The sequence below is a fragment of the Crotalus tigris genome, unplaced genomic scaffold (genome assembly GCF_016545835.1).
Source record: "Crotalus tigris isolate CLP2741 ecotype Arizona unplaced genomic scaffold, ASM1654583v1 scf7180000017601.7605149639:7615979, whole genome shotgun sequence".
Classification (NCBI taxonomy): Eukaryota; Metazoa; Chordata; class Lepidosauria; order Squamata; family Viperidae; genus Crotalus; species Crotalus tigris.
This window is the reverse complement of record NW_024096505.1, coordinates 4537245-4558942: the sequence shown is the minus strand read 5'-3', so window position 1 is coordinate 4558942 and position 21698 is coordinate 4537245. Positions and strand designations below refer to the sequence as shown.

Sequence of the window (21698 nt, the reverse complement as noted above, 5' to 3'; positions counted from 1 at the left end):
CAGCCTTCAATGAAGGAGAATAAAAACTAAGCCAGTTTATCTGAGACTTGGCAGAGTCAGAGATGAGAAAAGAACTAGGTGACAGTGTTCTTTAAGTTACTTGCTCTATTTTTTCTTTCCTTATCCAGGCAAAGTAAAAAGTTTCAGGCAAAGTAAAGGGTTGTGGCAAGTTTTTGTCATGTAACATTTGTCCCAGAACGAACAGCATGCAACACTGCAATTACCATTATCCAGAGCACAGTATATTAGCAATTAAGTACAAAGAGTACCTACCAGTACAAGAACAATGAGTGCATGTTACTCCCATTGTGTCAGACTTTGCCAAAATCCAGTTCTCAGCAAGGTGGAACTGATTTTGCTAACAACTAAATGATTGCTAAGGAAATCCAAGACATATTTCCCACAGAGAAAGCAAAGCCAAAAGAGCTTTTGCTAGTTATTTCTTTTCACAGTCTTGCTGATCGCTATTAATAAAACATTGTTTCAAAGTCAAAATGCTTGAAAGGCCTCATTTCTTATTTGAAACCACAGTTTTGCACTCGTGATATTTCATGAAATTTGATAACTAAAATATTGTGCAGACCTCAGTGTACTCATTCACCAGACACTGCAAGATTAAACATATCTATTAGTAAAGGCAGCTTGGGGGAAAAAAGAAGTAAATTTTATTGATGTCATATTGTATTGATGTCCTGGAGAATTGTGCTGTTTTTCTATATTTTGCTGGTAAAGATTGCTTCTTGTCTATCTGGATGACTAAAGAAAATTTTGAAAAAATGAGAAGGAACAGGAACATATAACCTTCCCAAACTCCTTGACCTATAACCAGTCACTTAGTAATGTTCAACGTTACAACATTCATCTTTACAACTGTAGGATCTTCAGTGACCCCCCCCAGCTATCCCCCCATCCCATCCCACTGGATCTCTGCAGCCCTTGGACCAGCCCCCCCCACCAGTCCCCTCAGGCATTAAGCCTGTTTCCCAAACAGCTGGGTCCCACATCCTTTTCCCCACCACCCATCATCCATCTCACACCTTTTGAAGATCTCTGGGGCTGCACACCACATGTTGGAGAGGGGGGATAGGCTACTCTGTCCAGCAGTATCCCTAGGCCGTATGGCTGCATCTTAGAAGCGGCCACCATTTTCAGAGTAGTCAATTCCTCATGGCTGTGCCAAAATGGTCACTTCTGGGATGCTTCCTCTGCTTCCCTAACATAGTGTGCATAGCACTATGGAAAGCTCTGAACCGCTTTGTCCCTGGGCCATGTGGCTACATCCCAGAAGCAGCTGCTATTTTGGAGCGGCACAATTTCCTGCAGCTGCTCTGAAAATAGCAGCTGCTTCCAGGACAAAACCACATGGCCAAGGGACTTTGTGGGATGGAGTGGCCTGTCTTCCCACAACACAAAGTCCAAAGCTCTTGAGATCTTTGAAAAGATAAGTGAACAATGGGTGGTGGGGGAATGGGGGAGAAGGGGGTGGGAAGTAGGCCTTTTGGGAACCCCAAGGGGTGGGAAGCAGAGCATGGGATGTCTTGGGATGGGAGAGGCTTTGGGAGACCCAGGGAAGGCGGGCCTAGGCTATTCTTAAATAGCATATATTCTTAAATTGTTTTTCTTTAATTCATGACATAATAAACTGCACTAAAATAAAATTTTAATTGATATGAATTTGGTTTTCCATTAATTTATTTGTGTTTCTGATACGTTCTGAAAAATTCTAGCAGAACTGAGATTCACAATAAAAGAAAAAAATGAAACTTAGAGATCTTTTCCCCCCAAAGTTTTTGTGTTATGAGAGGAATGAATCCTTTTAGTTCCTCCAAGGTTGGTCTTAGAAGACAGAACCAGCCTGTCTCTTAGTGAAGTTAGAGTATTCCAGAAGAACAGAAAACTATTACTGTCATGAAGAGGGCTTTTGCTGTTCTCAAAATGGAAATTTATAAGTGATAATTTTTTCTCAGGTTTATTAAAATCTTGTTTGAAAAGCTTTTCAATTTGAATGAAAGCATTTTACTAAATAATTTATGTCAAATGTATTTTTGTTTTAGGAAGGCCTTGTGTGATGGGAAGAGGGCCATTATTTTGAAGCCCTGTTGGCCTAAGGTTAGTTGCACTTATTTTATAAATTTGTTTTGCTATGATTCAAATTTGAGATTATACATGAAAATTTTTTAATCATTTATATGAACAGAAAACTGATGAAGTTCCCATTGTATTTAATCTTGGCAATTCTGGAAATTATGGGTTCTGAGAGCAATCCATTTCTAGCATTATGGGGACATGCAAAATAAAATATTAAATGCAATTATGTTCCCTGATGGTTGGAAATGGCAAGGCAAGTATTAATAATATTGTTAAAACTGTTTATCTGCAGATTTTTTAAAAATAAAGGTCCTGAGAAAGAAGCATATAAAGCAATTATAATTTGAATATTAATATACTGATTCTTGAATAGTCCAATTGCAAAGATGACAAAATGTCATAGTAGATATGTATTCTATAGCTCACTCTAAAGTCAATACAATTATAAAATTGCAGTTGATATAGCCCAAATCCTTTGTTTACATACTTGGATATTTTTATTAGAATAGCAACTGGGTAAATGAAATAGTGTTACATTTAGTTTGCAGTCTAATGCAAAGTTATGTCTGTGTACAATATTGAACATAATATCTTAGCATGCTCAGCAACAGGATTGGGTTGCAATACGAAGTAGCTAGCAAATTAAGAAATGTAAATGTTTGGCAAACCCTTCTATTTTAAAATGATATTAAGCATTTTCCTCGTCACATTTTGTAGGGACATTATCGATTTTGTGATGCTTTATCATTCTTGGGTGAGCATAGAAAGGCATTAGAAGCCAATGAGAGAGGTCAGGATCTGTGCAGCGATAATCCTGAAGGAATGAAGGGTCTTATTGAGCAACATGAGAAGCTTAAAAATCAAATGGAAAAAGCTAGAGGTAACTATTTCTGTGTTTAAAGTATTTATTTTTATTAATGCAATTTGTAAAATAAATGTTATATATTGAATGAAAATAAAATTAATACAGTAAAATTTATAATTATGTGTTCTGTATGATATAAGTTACTCAATTTTTTAAATGCATTTAGGTATAAAGCAAAATAAATACAGACTAAAGAAACAACTGTTGCAGAAAAAGTAAGTTTAATTAAAAATTCATTTCTAAGTAAATGAGAATCTAATAATAACTGTTAGAGTTGTTTGAAATGAGATGGGTGGCAAATTTAATAAATGGAAATTATTAATTTTTACTCAGTAAATGTCAACTGTTACAGATTTTATTCAAGGTCAGCTTTTGTGTTAAAAACACACACACATACCCATACTTACCTACTTGTGTACATATATATTCTTTGTATTGTTCCCTTTGGGTAAACGATATTTACCAATGGTCAAAAAAGAATAAGAAGTAGTGGACAAAAATAATTAAAGGGAAGAGATAAGAGAAAGGGAATATAAATCTACTATTATACCCACACTGTTTACTATATCCAGACTTTTCTGTTCTTGAGAACCATCCTTGCTTCCATTAGGTCTATAAACCAATTGATAAATTGCCTTTGTTCTTTAACCTTATCTATTGTTTTTTTGGAAGATGTCATGAACTTCGCTCTCATGATTTTTCCTGTCTTCCTTTTCCTCTTGATCCATTCACCTATCCTTCATATATTTGTTCTGTAATTTATATCTATATACGAGAGCCACTTTGTCCTAGTGGTTAAGGTACCAGGCTAGAAAGCAGGAGATTGTGAGTTCTAGTCCCACCTTAGCTGTGAAAACCAGCTTGGTGATCTTGGGCCAATCACTCTCAGCCTGACCCACTTCCCAGGGTTTTTGTAGGATAAATAGGAGGAGGAAGGAGTATTGTGTGTGCTCACCACATTGAGTTATTTGTAAAAAATAATAAAGGTGGGATATAAATAATCAATAGTCCCCCATACATTATTTATTTCATAATGTCTCTCAGCATGCAATCATTCTTTATCCTTTCTTTAACATACAGATAGATACTTCTTAAGTAATATCTTACTGTTGTATGTGATTAATTTATTTTTCTCCTGGTATAGTCAGTTCTCATTTCTGTATAACAAAGTCAGCAGAATGAATGCATATGTCCATTTTTTTCTTTAGTTGCATACTCCATATATATCCCTTCCCCATTATGTTTCTATCAATATTTGCATGTTTTAAAATTTCTCAGCTCACCCCATTTTAGTAAATATTTATCAAGGATTTTATTAACATGGAACTCGGTCAACACCCCCCCCCCAAATCGCTTACTCCTCTGTTAGAGTATATTTACTTTATTAACAAAAATTAGTTATACTGTACTTCAGGGTGGTAACACACCGTATAGATGATTAAAATGATAATTGTCTTAACAATATACGATCATTTATTTTTATTTGTGTATTTGTGCTTGATTAATTCCATTAGTTCGCCAGAGTATGTGTCAGTTGGTAACCAAGAATCGAAGAAATCTCACAACGAAAACAAAAAACTATGTGATTCTCATCACCATCCTTGCCAGCAAAAGCAAACAAATGTAAGTTATTAGTGAAAGAATGTAAAGCTGATTTTGAGAATAGAGAAGGAGTGACTGGGCTGCAAAAGGAGGACTCCACGAAAAGATTACTTGTTCATGAGAAATAAGAAAGCAGGAAAAAGAAACCCACCTTGAATTTGTCTAATATAAAATGAAACAGAGAAACTTAGGCTTCTGGGAATGATTTCAGCCCTTTGAGGTAGGCAAGGTCAAAATAGAGGTATTGCAGGGATTTCAGGAATGCTTTTTGTTGGACTACGTTGGAATAACAGAATCTTTAAAATCTTATGTGTTACAAATGAAACTTACGAAACTATGCTAGGCAAATATTCTGAGGAATTTATTTCATTTTTATCTTTCAAAGATAAGGAGAAATCTAGAAGGCCATTACAGACTACAAGTTTGTGAACAAATATGTTCAGTTCAGCTAATCATGGAGAGCATCCAATTATAAATGTGTCAAAGGACTATATTCTGTAACTGTTACACAGAAAAATATGTCTGTTTTTCTTACCAGGGCAGTCATTTTCAGTTTAGATCCTTACCCTTTGCTATGGTTTCAAAACCAAGAACATTTGAAAAAAAATATGATCATTTGAAATAGCCAGAATGGTCGAGACTATCAGTGTTTATGGGCATCTTATCAACCGCCTGACAGTATATTTAGAGCCCTGCCTGGACATTTAAAAATAACTTTAGTTACCCAGAAACAGTTCTAAAGATTTAGAAAGCTGTTTGCCAGTTCAAAAATTATTGGAAGTGTCTCATGAACTTTACCTGGATTCTGGGATTGATGCTATCCTGATTTCAGTTTTTTTCATTGCACCAGTGGCTTCTAATTCATTTTCAAATTCATATACATCAGTGGTGGCGAACCTATGGCACAGTGCCAGAGGCGGCACTCAGAGCCCTCTCTGTGGGCACGCATGCCATTGCCCCAACCCCGCCGCCCCCGTGGCCCCCTCCTCACCAGCATCCCCCCCGGAGGAGGGTTGCCCCGGGCACAGCCTGTGCAGAGCAGCACAGCCAAGAACATGGGAAAGACTCCGTCTTCACGCCCCATCACATACAGATGATGCTGCAGGGCGCGGACAGAGGGCACGGCCACCATGACGCTGCTGGGCCGCCTGGGCGATCTGCTGTGGTGGGCCGTGGAGATGGTGGGTGGCCCTGCGGGCAGGAGACACGGGGACGGGGCAGGGGCGAGGCGGTTTTGGGGCACTTGGTCTGTAAACAGTTCGCCATCACTGATATAGATAGTGAACAACACATTCTAATCTTGTGTTCTACAAAGGTCAAAATTTCATATGCCTTGTGGGCTAGAAGTGAACATACACATTTTCTACTAAGACGAAGTAAAAGTTAATACAAAAAAAATGTCACTCCTACTTTGGGTAGGATAGCAAAATCAATTCATTATTGATCATGGAACTTTGCATGTACAATCTGGTTTTGTCTGCACTGGATCGAGTCTGGGAATACTAGAATTTTGGAGATCATGTTTGTCTCTTTAAAAAAAAAGTAGACTTAACTTGTAGTGTTCACAGCTTGTGACAGCAGAGAGTGGATAGTTTTCCTTTAACTCAGGGGGCCCTTTAATGTTTTTCCAGGGTGCTAAAGAAAATCAACTCTGATCCAGCCATAGTGATCCTACTTATATTGGCCATTTTGTACACAATTGTTCAGAATTCTCAACTCTCTTAGCTGTGGGACTTTGCATCTACTGTAGCAGGATCTCATTCTTTAATCCCTATTTTATGCTATTAGATACTTCACTAAGTAGGCGTCATATATAGCTGTAGTCAACACTGGTTCAATAAGCAGAACTAATATTTTGTCTAGAATGTTCCACATTTAAATAATTTATGAGATCATTATTACTCATTATTGGTGCCATAGGAAAGATGTGTAAGTCACTTTGTATTAAACAGGTATTTTCTTCTTTGCCATATTGGTAGAAGATAAAACTATAATTGAATATTTGCACAGATAAATCTTGTCAGTATCATTAGCCCTTATCTCATCAATTAGTGTTTAATTTGATTTCATCCTACTGACAAATTGCTCCTAGAAGAGAGGTGTTTTTAGCTAACTTGTAGAACATAGAATTGAATGGAAGAGCCTACATATTTTTCTTGAGGTAGTAATTGCTAGGCTATATGAATATCTGGAACCTGTTTTCTCAACTTCTATTCTTGAAGTATTTATTTCTTATCATCATTGCAATCAAAAAGGATTTTACAGTTAGTAACCATCAATCTCCCAGAACTTTGTACTTCTTTCCAAGACTTTACCTTTGTGAGAATGGACTCTTTTATTTCTAATGTCAGTAGAATCTTTGCAGGTCTCTGGAATATTGTCTTTTTCTTCTGTCCTCATACCTCCTAGAGCATTAAAATTTGTTATGAAGCTTAATATTTTATTTTCTTTGTTTTGGGGGAGCTTTCCATATTCCCTATGTCCCACTGTGCCTAGTGAAGAATTAAAATTTCCTGTATTATCGAGGTCAGATGACTGAGAGGTCACATTTACACTATATGGACTTTAATATCCAGAAATATCTGAAATATCTCATGTGCTTCCTTCCAGCTCATGTAGCATCAAAGGGTGAATTAATTTTTACATTTCCTTGGAAGATAGGAATCAAGTATCAGTGAGGTTTCTGCTATTCTTTCCAATTTATTTGCTTAGAGCAGGCAATTTATCTCAAGTATTATTCTTTATTTTTATAATCTCTTCTCTCCCTTTTTGTTTCTCATTCTATTATAGTACCTTAGAAATTTGTTTTACCCCACTGTTTTTATTAGTCCTTCCTTTCTTCATTTCTGGACTTTTTTTTTTCCTGTGCTGGTGTGGCTGGCTGCCAGGAAGCAAATTAGATGGCTGTAAATCTGCTGTGGGTCAAGCTCAGGCCCTATTGCAGCTAACTAAAATAAAGCAAGCTTTGAAAAAACCCTTTTGTGTATTTTTGAAGATAGATTGCTCTCATAGACCAACTCCCAGGCAACAAATTCAAGGAAAGCAAGAAATGATGTCTGAGGAAATAGAAGTAAATAATGAGTTGCGTTTTTGGTAGGTTGTTTTCCACAGAGAATAAGCACAATAAAAAAGCCCCACTGAACTTCCACCCACTCGTCAAACAATAGCTGCAGAATCTGTTCTTCTATCTTTTGACTAGCCTCCCAGATCCTCAAACTTCAGGTCTCTGAATCTGGATCTTCATTAAACCTCTCTGCTTAAAACTGATTGGTTGATCTTCTGTCTGAGTTGCTGTCAGCAGGAGTGTTATGATCTTCTGAGGTCTGTCAAAGTCAGAATGGAATCACAGACTCTAGTCCTGCTAGAATTTTCAGAAACAGGATTACTGTTGTTGAAAACAAAAGAGTTCCTGAGCTGGAAGATAGGGAGATAAGAATGAAGTGAAGACTGCTGCTTGGAGAGGGAATACAGAAACCAGTTCTTGAAAAGATAGACTTGTTAGAGATATATATTATGTGGAGATATATTTTATAATAATTGGCTTCCTTGTTGAGATGTGCAGATTGAGGTGCTCCTGCTCTGGGAGGATCATGAGGATATATATATTAGGATGTTGCCCTAAGGATATGTGAGGTTCAGGGGAAGGAGGATTGCCCTTAGATGTGTAGATGCCTCCCTAGGTGTAAATTTATTATGAGGGAGTCTTGTGTGGAATTGTGATTTTTCCTTATGTTGAGGGGAATTCTGTTTCTTTGATGGAGCCAGTGAGGTATAAATGCCAAAAACGGAATATAAATGAAAAAAAGTTTAAGTGGCTTCTAGTATCTTTATTTTGAAGTTGCCAATGGATCAAAGGTGGCTGGGATGTGACCTGGCTGTGGGGATGGGTGTTATAGGGGCTTTTACCTTCCAAAACTGTCATTTGATGTCTTTTGATGTCTCCGGCTGTATTCTTTTCCCCTTCCCTTTATCTGAAGACATGTTTTGTAGCAGAGCCATACCAGTCTTGCCTCAGTTAAAGTTTAAGGAGAGAGACGGAAGACATTAGAATTTTTTTAAAAAATAATCAACAGTGACTTTTCCAGTGTGAAGGGATGCTTCCTCTGTGAGTCAGATTGCTATTTAGTTTGGTTAAGACTACCAAACTCTGGACATTTTTGCAACATATTCCGCTCAGTCTTTTTTTTTTTTTTTTTCTATAACTGGGAATGTGGCTTTGGTTCATTGTAGGTAGAAGGCTTGTCTTCCATCAGTATGTATCTTTTTTTTTTTTTTTGCAATCCCAAACACCAAGATGCTATAGATATAGTAAATATACTATATATACATTTCTGATTCCGAGCAAAACTATTTTCCTGACTATTCTTCAAATAAAACCAGAATCCATAAAAGCATATCCAACAACTCTTATTTGCTGCCCCTCCCTTTACATCCAGACATAGCAAGGAGTGACATTGTATTTCCATCCTAGGGACAGTATTCATTACAGTAATAAGAGGAAGACTTTTATTATTTTATCCTATCTAGGAAGCTTAAAATGCAGATCAGGAGATCATCTTAGTTCTGAGAGATGTCTTCCAAAGATAATTAACAAACAAAAATAAAGGCAGTCCTTGATTTATGATCACAATAGAGCCTAAAATTTCAGTTGGTAAGAAAAACATTTGTTAAGTGAATTTTGCTCCATTTTACGAACTTTCTTGCCAGTTATTAAGTGAATCACTGTGGCTGTCAAATCAGTAACACAATTGTTAAGTGAATCTGGCTTCCCCATTGACTTTGCTTATAAGAAGGTTGCAAAAGATGATCACATGACCCTGGGACACTGCAACTGTCATAAATATGAATTAGTTGCCATGCATCTGAATTTTGATCCCATGACCATGGAGATGCCGCAATAGTTGCGTGGAAAACAGTTATGAGTCCACTTTTTTCAGTGCCATTGTAATTTTGAACGGTCACTAAATGAACTGTTGTAAGTCGAGGCCTACCTGTATTAAAATATTTGGCATACTTAGATTAAATTCTTTTAGCCTGGATGTGTTTGGTACATAATATACAAAATCACATTTTTTTATTATCAGATGATCGGAAATGCAAAAACTAGAGAAAACATAGATCATTTATCAGTTTTTACAGCAGGTAAGTTAATACATTTTTAAAGTCATATGTCCTTATATTGAGAGGCTCTTGTAATAAGATAACTAGTAAAATTGAAAGATTTTAAACAGTTGATGTAAGGTTGTATGTCTAAATGTGTATGATCAGGGTTAAATACTGTGTTTAAAGCAATTATATTCATGTTTCTAAGCATTGAGATTTCTAGTTGCCCGTGTGATTAGATTATTTTGTGTATCTAGTTAGTTTCTTTACACATTTATTTCCATATTGCTTCTTATATTCTTAGGAATAATAGTTGTAAATGTGATCCTAAGTACGCAATTCTTTTTAAAGTAAGTAACAATGTGCATTTCTTTCTCCTATTATAACAGAAGTAAGTGAAAATCCACAAAAGCAAAGAAGCCAATTGGATGATTCTGAAAAGATGAAGTAAATGTTCTTTTTGTATTATGTAGTGAGAGCAGATGCAGCAACACTGCTCTGATGGCACATAGAACTTTATTTTAATTTGTTTATTAAACTAGCTTATCCTTTTTTTTAAAAAAAGAAGCCAAGCTACGAGTATGTAAAAGTTATTCAAATAAAGGGAATGAAAGTTCACACATAGAAATGTCTACATTAATATTAAATCAATAAGTTAACTACTTTAGAGATTTGCAGATACATTTATTTATTTATTTATTTATGAGACGTATATACCGCTTTAAGTGCAAGCACTCTCTAAACGGTGTACACCAGTAAGCAATGTATATATATATATTTACATTGCCCCCAACAATCTGGGTCCTCATTTTACCTACCCCGGAAGGATGGAAGGCTGAGTCAACCTTGAGCCGCTGAGATTTGAACCGCTGACCTGCTGAACACAGTCAGCTAAAGTGGCCTGCAGTACTGCACTCTAACTGCTGCGCCACCTCGGCTCATTTATATTTTTGAAGTGCATCTTCAAACTTTTGTACGATAGGCAATTATCTCAAGTAAAAGTGTCTCTCTGGCATCTTTTAATAAAAACACAAATACAGAATCAATTACTGTGACATGTTTATATCTAGAATTATTAACACAATATACCCCAATATACCTGTACACCTAAGGGCTTTTCTTTAAGAAGTAAAGATAATAATGCTTGGCTTCTCCTCAATATGCTTGAAGTAAGCAAGTGAGAATGAGTTCACTGAAGAATTAAATGCAATTTTAGGGTGTCCTTAAGACGTTATTTCATTGCTAGAACTAATTGACTGATCCACAGTTTTTTCTTTCTTTACACTCTAAAATAAATAAATTATTATTAGAGTTTCCCAGTAGTTATATATTGTCAATTAAGAAAAAAAAGTTTTATTATCGTTAACTGTAAATTATGGAATTAAATATTCCATCTTTCATATATCATTAATATATTTCCCAAATCCCTCATTTGATATCCAGATGCTTTAATTTTAAGAAATGTATTTCAGCATTCTTTCTCTTCAACATCACTTTTCCTATCTCTTTCAAATCCCAGGAGAGAAATATGCAATAAATAGTCTGTAAAATAGATTTTTCAGAGATTTAGAGAATGAAAATCAAGTTCTTAACCAAGAATATAATTCTTAAATTGTTTTAATTGCAGAGAACAACTGAAAACTGATTCTAAAAAAGTTGTAGATAAATATAACTTTCATTGTGGAAATGTGCAACAGGTAACAGAAAAACTAAATAATACATTATTTTTTAAATGTTGGAAATATAATAGCAAGCATGTGAATTACTGAATATGAAAAACTTGCTGGATAGACTATATGATTATTAAATTGATGAAAGATATGCACAGAATTGTATGATAATCTTAATCAGCTACAGTAGTGTATAAAAATATTATATAGAAAGTGGTGGTGGGGGGGGGGGTTCATCTTTTTTGAAAGCCAGGAAAATCTGATGTCAGCTTTACTACCCTAGGGTTTTACAGGTAGTCCTTGACTATAACCAGTTGTTTATTTGAAGTTATGATAACCCAGAAAGGTGCTTCTGACCATTGTAAAACATTGCCTCATGGTCATGTGATTGTAGTCTGGGTCCTTGTAACCTGCTTGCATTTATGACTGATGGCCAAGCACCCCATGATTATGCCATCGCCATTTGCATTCTTCTCTGTCGGCTTCCCCAGAAAGTTAATGGTGAATGCGGCAAGGAAGATTGCAAGCTTCTGCTGCCTGCCAAAGGATTTCCTCTCTTCTCCATGCATTGGAAGATGGGGATGGAAAACTTTCTTCAGTCTGCAGAAACAAAGCAGGCTCTTTTTGAGTTCCCTCCCAGGTATGGAGGGGAAAAGAACTCTGCTGGGCTGGAAAAATGAAGTTGGGATCTTCATGAGTTCCACTCCATGCATGGAGGGGAGAGGAAGTCATGTGCTGAGCTGGAGAAACGAAGGGGGACTCACCAAGGTCCCTGTTTGTTTCAAGCCCAACACATGTTCCTTTCTGTGCATAAAGGGGAGGGGAACTCCTCCAAAGGGCTGCAGAAACACAGCTTGGATCCTGAAGAATTGAGCTTCATTTCTGCAGCCCACCGCAGGAGTTATCTTCCGTATACAGAGGGAAGCTGCCTGCTCTCCTTTAGCAAGCATTTGATTAGTTTATGAGATTTTAGTGATTTTATTTATTTATTTATTTATTTATTTCATTTGGGGCAGTCAGTGAAGCTATGTATAGGTGTTGTATGTGCTACATCACTGGTGATGCAACATTTAGGGCAAGAGTGGTCAATGTCTGAAACTACAGTTTCCATTCTTTCTTATTGTTCATGTGGTATAACTCTAATGCAGTTGAAATTCTGCTGAAGGGATATAGTTTGTTTCCTAGAGGATTTTTCTTAATCAGACTACAAAGAATTTTTGATACAATAAAAACAACTATCCTTGTTTTGGATTTTGTAGGGGGATGTAATACTTTCATTAGAAATGTTGAAGACATATATGAAAAATGGATCCACATCTTTAATGGATCAATGTTTTCACAGTGCTGAACAATCATTTGCGCTAACTTTAAATATGCTGGATCCGTCTCAACTACAGGTAACAGAAATGATTCTATAATCTGCTTACAGTAAGGTTAACTTCTTAATGAAATATGCTATGTATATTCTTCCCAAAATGCTATTAAAGCAATATGTTTATAAAGAAGCTTATGACTTCTTATATTAAATGTTGATGCCAGAAAATATAATCAGATACTGGTTAAAAAAATTCTGTCAATGAACAGGTAATTTTATTCAAAAATGGTTAGAGTGTGTTCCACTCACATATGTGTGGTTCCTTTAGGAGTAATTAGTATCTGTATGTGATATTTCTCAGCTGTTTGAATTTGTTCCTTTCTGGTAGTTATTGACAATTAATGTATTTAGATATATTTAGCAGAGTGCCTGGATCTTCTTGTTTTGACCTTTTGTCAAACAAACTTAATACGTTTATGTGCTTTTATGAATATATGCTCTCTACAAATGATACTGCATAAGAGCTATGCTGTATAGTTCTCAAAGAGTTTTTTTTTTTCAGTAGGTTAGGTAGTCAATCCATAGACTAAAAATTACGGGAGCAAGTAGCTAATTGCAGGAGCAAGTAACTATTTTTTAATTGAATGTGAGAGTGCATACTACCATTTGGCTTTAAATCTCCAGACATTTAACTCTGAATTCACTTCTTGGGTGGATTTAATCTCCCTATCATGACTAAGCTAGTATCTCATTCTAAGCTAAGGAGAAATAGCAAAAGGCAAAGAGTTGTATTATGCTTCAGTATTGTGTATGATGAAACCTGTATTTCTGCTAGAATATGTTAACAACAAACATTTCCACATCTTCTAGTTTGTTTTTTTTTCAATCATTGCAGAGTCTGAACCTTGCTCTTGTTGATTATGTTGTGATCATGTATGGATATGCCAATGCTCTCCTTGGAATAGGGCAGCCTGAGGTAAGGCTTCAAGCTACTATGTTTTTTATAACCTACCTAACAAAGGAAAGTATGAATTTAAGATGCTTTAAATGGGCATGAAATTAGTTTGAGTAAGGCTTTTTCAGGTCAGCTCTTTACTTTTTCATCTTTTTCCTTACATCAAATTTGCTACAGCTATTTTTACCAAAACTGAAATATTGCTTAGAAAAAAAAGTATGAAGGAAGATAATAATTCTTAGCATGACATTTGACTATACTTATATTTCTTACGATATATCATCATTTAAAGTAATTCAGGTTGAACATATGAGAAAAAAGTGCTGCATTATTTTATTGATAATGGTTGTTCGTATAATACAATCTTCATCAGTTGCTTCTTGTTTTATAATGGAAAGATGTTTGAAAGCTTTCAAACTCTATTATATTCTCCTAGAGCAGCTTAATGTGCATCAGGGGAATCTCTATACATAACAGAACTGATCTAAAACTATTTTTACTGCTATTATTTGTCATACATTTATTCTGCTAAGATAAGATGCTTTCAAAAGCAGAATTTGTCTATTGGTGCTAATTAGTAGAATGAAAATAACAAAACATATGCATCATTCATTCTGTATTTATTAATTGTACAGTAACTGGCATTTGTGTATCTGAATGTTTACACAGTGCTTTTGATCTCTTTCATTTCTTTCACAGGAACTAAGCAAAGCCAAATATCATTTTGATAAAATAATTGAGCAATATCAAAAAGTGAGATTCAACTGCTTGGCACATTATGGAATTGGAAAAGTATATTTGAGACAGAATAGGTGAGTAGTACCATGATAGTGGTATAATCGGTTGGAACTTATTCATATACAGAAATCGATTAATAAGCATTTGTTATCATTTATTTTTATTTAACAAATTCATAGCCCACTCAAGGCACTCCTCCCTCCTCCAATTGTTTTCTGTCTCTTAGCCTCTAGGAAGAGTCAAGTTCACTGTATACATAAAAATTAAAAGGGAATGGGGAGTACTTGGGATTTCCTGGCAAAAAGCAAGTCTAAATCCAGTCTTGCTGTTGATTTGATCTGATACATTTTGTTCTTCATTGCTGTTTTTCTCTCCAAGGAAAGGATGTACTATCTTCTTGACAACTAACAAAAACTTGGGAACAGGAGAATTAATCCATTATCTCTTGTCACTGCAAAAAGGATTACCCAGAGAGCTGGCAGCTTAGCAGTACAGTGGATATAGATATATAAATAACTTCAGAATTTTTTCCACCTTTAATATACCGTATAAGAAGTACAATTCAACTGAAAAACAAACTGAAATTATTTAGGGGGAAAAATAAAAAACTTAGAATAACATGGTTGCATAAGTGTTTATTCCCCAAATCCTGACATTTTAACAGGTGTGCAGTCTTTCTATATGTACTGTAACAGTTATCACATTCCGGAAGCCTATCCTATAAAAGGACTGGAAAAGTATGTTTAGATTGCACTGAATCTTTGATTTTCAAGGGAAGTGGAATCTATTTGCTTTAATTTTCTTCCTTTTAATTGCTTTATGAATAATTTTTCTGAATTTATACTATAAACTAAATCACAATCCAGCCAATTACAATTTACCGTATATGCCGGCGTATAAGACGACCCCAGTCTTTATTGCCGAGCCGCATTCCTAGAACGTTGTCTTATACGCTGGAAACTACCAGTATTTCCGGCGTATAAGACGACTCGGCGTATAAGACGGCCCCCGTCTTTGGCGCCGATTTCAACGCTCGCGGAAGTCGCCTTATACGCCGGCATATGCGGTAGCTAGGAAGTTAAGTGAACATAGCCTACCTTGTAAACTTATGCATCCAGAGTATTGTGCAAACTCACAAAAAGGATTAAATTATGGTTAAATATATATACATTAATAACTGTTAAGAGGATAGGGAGAAAAATAGTGACATGTAATTTTTTTTTATAATTGTATAAACTATGAGTCTCTTCATGTGTATGTAGATTTTCTGAGGCTCTAGACCAATTCATGAAATCAAAAACTATGGTTAATCTTAAGATTGTACCTGGAGTACTGACATGGCCTACAACTTCAGTAGTTATCAAAGAAACAAGATCAGAAACATTACAAGTAAGTCATAATGTTGTTTTGTACTTTTTATTGAACTTTTATTTCCATAAGCCATCTTACATGGTGCCTCTCCAGAATATATTTCTCATTATGACAATTGCAGATGAACAGAAGAGCTGTTATTCATTTTTGGTGGAGGCATGGATGATTTTAGCCATCCATTTCAGGAGGCAAGACCTTTAGAAATTGTTTTTACCTTTCAAAAGGATTTGTATTACTTCTATTGCTTCAGTTGCTGAGTCTGCAGAGTTCACACGTGTTCTTAAAAATGTCTTCTTCCTCTTCCGCTTTTTGTCAAAATAAGCTTGCAAAAATTGTGCCTAAATATAGGCAATGCACTGCTGAATTATTTGTGTGGTTGGTAGACTGATGCTGTCTAGGTAACATTAATCAAACAAACAGCAACAATGATACCTTGGTGTTGATGCTGATAAGGAATTGTCACTGCAGATGGAGAAGAGATAATAGGGTGGGTAGAGTGGAGACTGCTCCCTCAGGAGTGAAAGTGTAAAGAATGGTTACTGAAGCTGCACCTTCCAGTATCTGTATCTGCACAAGCAGGTGGTTTCCACAAGACAAACATTTGGATAAAACTCAGTTTCCTGTGCTGTTTCTTCTTTCAGTTCCCCCAATGACTTATCCCAAATTTCTCCCCTGAATTTCCCTCTAAGGCAGGGGTGTCAAACTGCCAGCCCGTGGGCCAGATGCATCATGGCGAAACCACGCCCAGCCCATTGCCAGCAATGGAAAAGTCGCGATACGTCGTGACACATCACATGACATTGCCAGTTTGACACCCCTGCTCTAGGGAAAAAATGGCATTACTTTATTTATATGAGACTCACATTATAATAACTTGGCTTGCTTATTCAGGATTGTATGTCTACAAAATTCTGGAAACATGGATTTTTTAGAAGTACTTGGTCATAAATGATAATGATTTTTGAATTTGCAAACAGATGGTGAGGTTATGGGAACAAGTGAATTATGTACATAATGTTAGAGATGGTGGGGAAAATATTACATGTGCTTGTAGTTATTGTAAGAAGTTATTTTAAATATTTCTGTTTCTTTTATCTTTTTTTCTTTTTTCTTTTTGCTCTTTGTATTTGTGTTTTATTTATATCCCAGCTTTATTATTTTCATAAGCAATTCAAGACAGCAAACTTAATAAATACTTCCTCCTCCAATTTTCCCCACAACCCTATGAGGTGAGTTGGGCTGAGAGAGAGTGACTGGCCCAAGATCATCAGCTGGCTTTCCTGGCTAAAGAACTCACAGTCTCCCATTTTCTAGCCTGGTGCCTTAGCCACTAGAGCAGGGGTAGGCAACCTTGGCTCTTTTATGACTCATGGACTTCAACTCCCAGAATTCCTGAGTCAGCCATGCTGAGGGGAAAAGGAGAGGTTTCCAAGCTGAGCCCATGCTGGCTCAGGAATTCTGGGAGTTGAAGTCCATGAGTTATAAAAGAGCCAAGGTTGCCTACTCCTGTACTAGAGCAAACTGGCTATTTCTTTTTTCTTTCTGAGTTCAGATTGTATTATCTTTTAGTATTGTTAAAGTCCTCAATAAAAATATTTTTTTTAAAAAGAACTGTACAAGGCATTGCCTCTGGCTCTGAAGATTTAAGACTTTTCAAGGGCCATAGATATTCCCTGACCATGATGCTATCAATCTCATTCTTTAATCATGCTTCATATTGTTCTTCATAGGCTGGCAGAGTCTTTCCTTCTTATTGAAGAAGCCTGTGTCAAATGAGTAGTTCTGTCTTGTCTTTGTTATCTAACAGCATTCTGATAATCTTCTCTGGGCATATTTGTCTTTCAAATAAACCCAAATCATTTAGTTGGTTAATAGTAAAAAAAACCCCAGCATTTTAAATTAGGGTCAGAGGGAATTCCTACATATTGTAAAATATTTCCTATGCACAATAAATTAGCACTTATTAGCTTAGGAATAGGATGGCTATGTTGACAATTATTTTAAAAAATGATGTTTTAAATGTCTTTAACTTGATTTAGTTGATAACTTCACTGAGAAAATGCTTCTTAAAACATTGTGGTACTGTTTTTAGTACAGAAGGCATCTTGCCTTGTTTTAATACAGCTGAAAGCCTTGAGTCAATCTTAACTGGCAGTACAATTACTAGTAGAAAAATTCAGACATACTGATTTCACTAATTGGTGAAAAAAGGTCTCTATACTGAAAAGTGAAATTAAAATATTCAATCTTTCACTTAATGTGTTATTTTTATGGTACTGTGTATTTAACAAATATATTTTTGGACTTTTAAGTGTGATGTACATAGATGTTGTTCTTTTGCCTTAAATATAGTCTTTCAAAATTGTTCTTAAGCTTAGCAGTGCTTAACAATATATAATCTCCAGTGAACAAGTGACAGTATTTAATTTTGATTTTTTTGGGTCATAGGCTGTATTGGAAGATTGTATTACAGAATGTAAGTTTCCCCCAAAACCAGATGCAGTATGTCGTTACCAGCAATGCCAAGCACATAAAGTCAAAATATATTTTAATGATCCGGATTTCAAGGTAAGTATTATATTTTAACTATGTTGTCTCTTTGTTTAGACATTTTTGCAAAACATATTACTTTTCTAGTACTATTTATTTGTGCTTTGCCATATTTTTGCAGGGTTAATATTTTTCTCCAAATTTCAGGGTTTTATACGTATTGCCTGCTGTAAACGGTGTATAGTAGAATTTCATTTAAGCTGCTGGAAAAAAGTGAAAGCTACAAGATACTATGATAAAAATGATAAGGTAATATATTGAAATTCTCTTCTTTGTGAACGTTGCTTAGTCTTTTATTGAACTGAATGGAATTTCATAACTTAGGCATGCTTGATATGCATCTGTATGATGATTATTTGTTGTATCATCAAGATGCTTTCATCCATAATAAGGAAAATTCATGGGTTCAGGGTCATATAGGTTTTAGGTCATTCAAAGAATGTAAGGGAATCTTTTTTTTTTTCTATTCAGCCATATTCGTGGAGACAAGTCCCTGCAGTTTTTTTGGCAAGGTTTTTTGGAATAGGTTGCCACTGCCTCTTTCCTTGGGCTGAGAAAGAGTGACTGGCCTAAGGTCACCTAGCTGGCTTTGTTCCTAAAATGGAATTAACACAGTCTCCCACTTTCTAGCCTGAAACTTTAACCATTACATATAGTATTATAGGAGAAAGAATTATTTCTTGTACAACTGTATTTTGTTTAGTTTGCAAAATAACCTAATAAATTTTAGCTAACTTGAACTCAGTCAGAGTTATGATGTCTTTGAATTCAAGTTGATACGGGTGATAATTAAAACATGGATCCATTCATGATATAGTAAATATTCAGCAATAATAAATATATAAATTGATATTTAAAAAGAAACTGAAGCAAAATAATAAAATAATATCATATCTATGTCATTTATACAATGCTTAAATTCAGTGTAAATTCAAAAGTAATATGTTAAGTCCACAAATTTTGCAATGAAATCCTGTCCACAGATAAATTTTCTCCTAACGTCCACAGGATATTCTTCAAGAGATGTGTTTCACTCCAGATTGTTGTGGTCTTATTTCTAAAATCACTGTCTTCAGTTCTTCTGGTATTGTGAAATGTGAAGTAAGTATTAATAAAATATAGGGTTTTTTTAAAAAAAATTTTTTTTTTACAGTGGAATCAAAATGCTGAGATATTGTTTTGCTGCAGACAAAAATTTTGGATTTAGTTATATGTGCTTGTTGTACCAGTTATGAATAAAAGGATCCAAGAATGTACATTTCACAGTTCGCCTGCTTTCTCCAAAGTAGAAAGTTTCTTCCTTCCGGTTAATATCCAAGGCAATTGGGAAATTCATGCTGAGCAGAGGAGCAATAAAAAAGAAGAAATACATACACTTGTAGTTTGCCCCAGTCACTTAAATACAGATCAAAGAGTCTGTGGTACTAGACCTCAGGCTAGCTGTTCTTTGGGAAGAATAGTTTAAAAAGCTTAGGTTGTTGCTGAAAAATTATACAGGTGCGTTTTGTATGTATCCTGCCATTCCAGTGGATGAATTCCTTAAAAAGGTAGTTCTTGCACTTGCATATGCCTATTCACCCTTTTATGCACATGTAAAATACATGCACACATAAAAAACCACTTTAAATGTCCTCCTCTAAACAAAACCACTTATCAAAACTGTTGATATGCAAAACCTCTTACTATGGCTAACAAGCTTGCTGAGTTTTTTTTTCCAACTGCAGAGTTGGAGAAAAAACTGATGCAAAAACATCGATAATAAGGCCATCATTAATGAAGGCTACCTGTACAACAATATTTTCAGCTAATTTTGATAGTCAAGAATTTTTTTTTTAAAAAAAGTATTTATAATACAGTTAAAAAAGGAAACATTGGACATGACGTAACATTCCAGTATAAACATTTCTATCAAATTATTTCTCTTCTTACATTTAGTTCTTTATCTCTATAAATACATATGTGTTATTTATACAATACTTAATTCATTTCTCTATTTGCTGGCCTAAGATTATATACATTTCTATCTTAACACTAATCTGTAATCCCAACAGTCCTCCTTGATTCCCACCAATAGTAAAATTTGTCCCAGATTTCAAAGTATTCTGATCCACTCTTATCCTTCAGTTCCATCGTAATCCTGTCCATTTCAGTGCAAGATAGTATTTTACATAGTAACTCTTCCTCTGTGGGAGTTTCTTTGTTCTTCCATTTTTGTGCAAACGCCAGTCTAGCAGCAGTCAAGATGTGCAACATCAAATAGACTATCCCCTTGTCATATTTCTCTATGGTTATGCCCAATAAAAAAAGTTCAGGTTTTAGCTCCATCTCTAACATTAATATTTCTTCCAACCATTTTCTTATACTATTCCAATAATCACAGGCTTTAGGACATTCCCACCACATATGGTAATAGGTCCCTATTGCTAATTTGCATTTCCAGCATATGGGTGAGAGATTTGGGCCCATTTTGGCTAACCTTGTGGGTGGGAAATGCCATCTGTAAAATATAGAGATTTTCCTTATAAGAAGTAGCTAAGGTGAGTTTCCTGTTTCTTTCCCACAATTCTTGCCAGATATGCAGATCAATATTAAAGCCGAAATCCCTACTCCACTTTAGCATAGTTTCCTTGACCTGCTCTTCATACATTGCCTGATCTAGAAGGTAGTGGTATATTCTTTTAATCATTTTGTCCTCAGTTCCTAATAATATTTTATCTAGCTCTATCGACTCTGTTTTTATACCCCACTCTTTTTTATCTTTCTTATATCTTGATTGCAGTTGGAGATATGCCCACCATTCCAATTCTGTCTCTTCATCTTGAAGATTTTTCCTTGATTTCAATTCTCCTCTCTCATCTAATATATTTTTGTATGTTGTTACTTTTCCTAATTGTATAAACATTGGGTGTATGTGCATTTCCAATGTTGAAAATCCAATTGGGAACTTGCATATAATTTTGTTGCCTAATTTTAACCCATACATCTATTAACGCTCGTCTGAGTACGCCTGAGTACGCCTCCGAAAGTACTGGTTGACCTTGTATTTCTCATCCCATAACATAGCGTGCCATCCAATCTGCATATCATGGCATTCCAATCTTAATAATCTCCTATTTTTCAATTGTATCCAGTCCCGCACCCATATTAATACTGTAGCTTGATAATATTTTTCCAAATCTGGGAGGCTGAGACCGCCCCTTTCCTTAGAATCTTGCAATAATTTTAATTTAATCCTTGCTTTTTTCCCTTGCCAAATAAATTGGTTTGACTAAAATTTTGAAAAGAATTCCTTATCTAATTTGATCGGTATGCATTGAAACAAAAATAATATTTTGGGTAGCACATTCATTTTAATTACGGCAATTCTACCCATAAAAGAGAGCTGTAGGTTAGTCCAGGTATCCAAATCAATTTTAATCTGTTCCGTTAATTTATCGTAAT

The 21698-nt window shown here is 35.4% G+C and overlaps 1 protein-coding gene across 3 annotated transcripts in view; it reads left to right on the top strand.

The window, feature by feature from the left end:
- TTC3 (tetratricopeptide repeat domain 3) overlaps positions 1-21698 on the top strand; it is a 60517-nt gene that overhangs the window by 10956 nt on the left and 27863 nt on the right. For all 3 annotated transcript variants that reach the window (XM_039369919.1, XM_039369938.1, XM_039369928.1), the window contains 14 exons: positions 2055-2109; positions 2806-2968; positions 3120-3168; positions 4468-4576; positions 9640-9697; positions 10048-10105; positions 11286-11355; positions 12588-12725; positions 13539-13619; positions 14298-14410; positions 15599-15725; positions 18156-18275; positions 18405-18506; positions 19266-19358. In XM_039369919.1, coding sequence (XP_039225853.1) covers positions 2055-2109; positions 2806-2968; positions 3120-3168; positions 4468-4576; positions 9640-9697; positions 10048-10105; positions 11286-11355; positions 12588-12725; positions 13539-13619; positions 14298-14410; positions 15599-15725; positions 18156-18275; positions 18405-18506; positions 19266-19358 — 1336 coding nt within the window. The remainder of the gene's footprint in view (positions 1-2054; positions 2110-2805; positions 2969-3119; positions 3169-4467; positions 4577-9639; positions 9698-10047; positions 10106-11285; positions 11356-12587; positions 12726-13538; positions 13620-14297; positions 14411-15598; positions 15726-18155; positions 18276-18404; positions 18507-19265; positions 19359-21698) is intronic.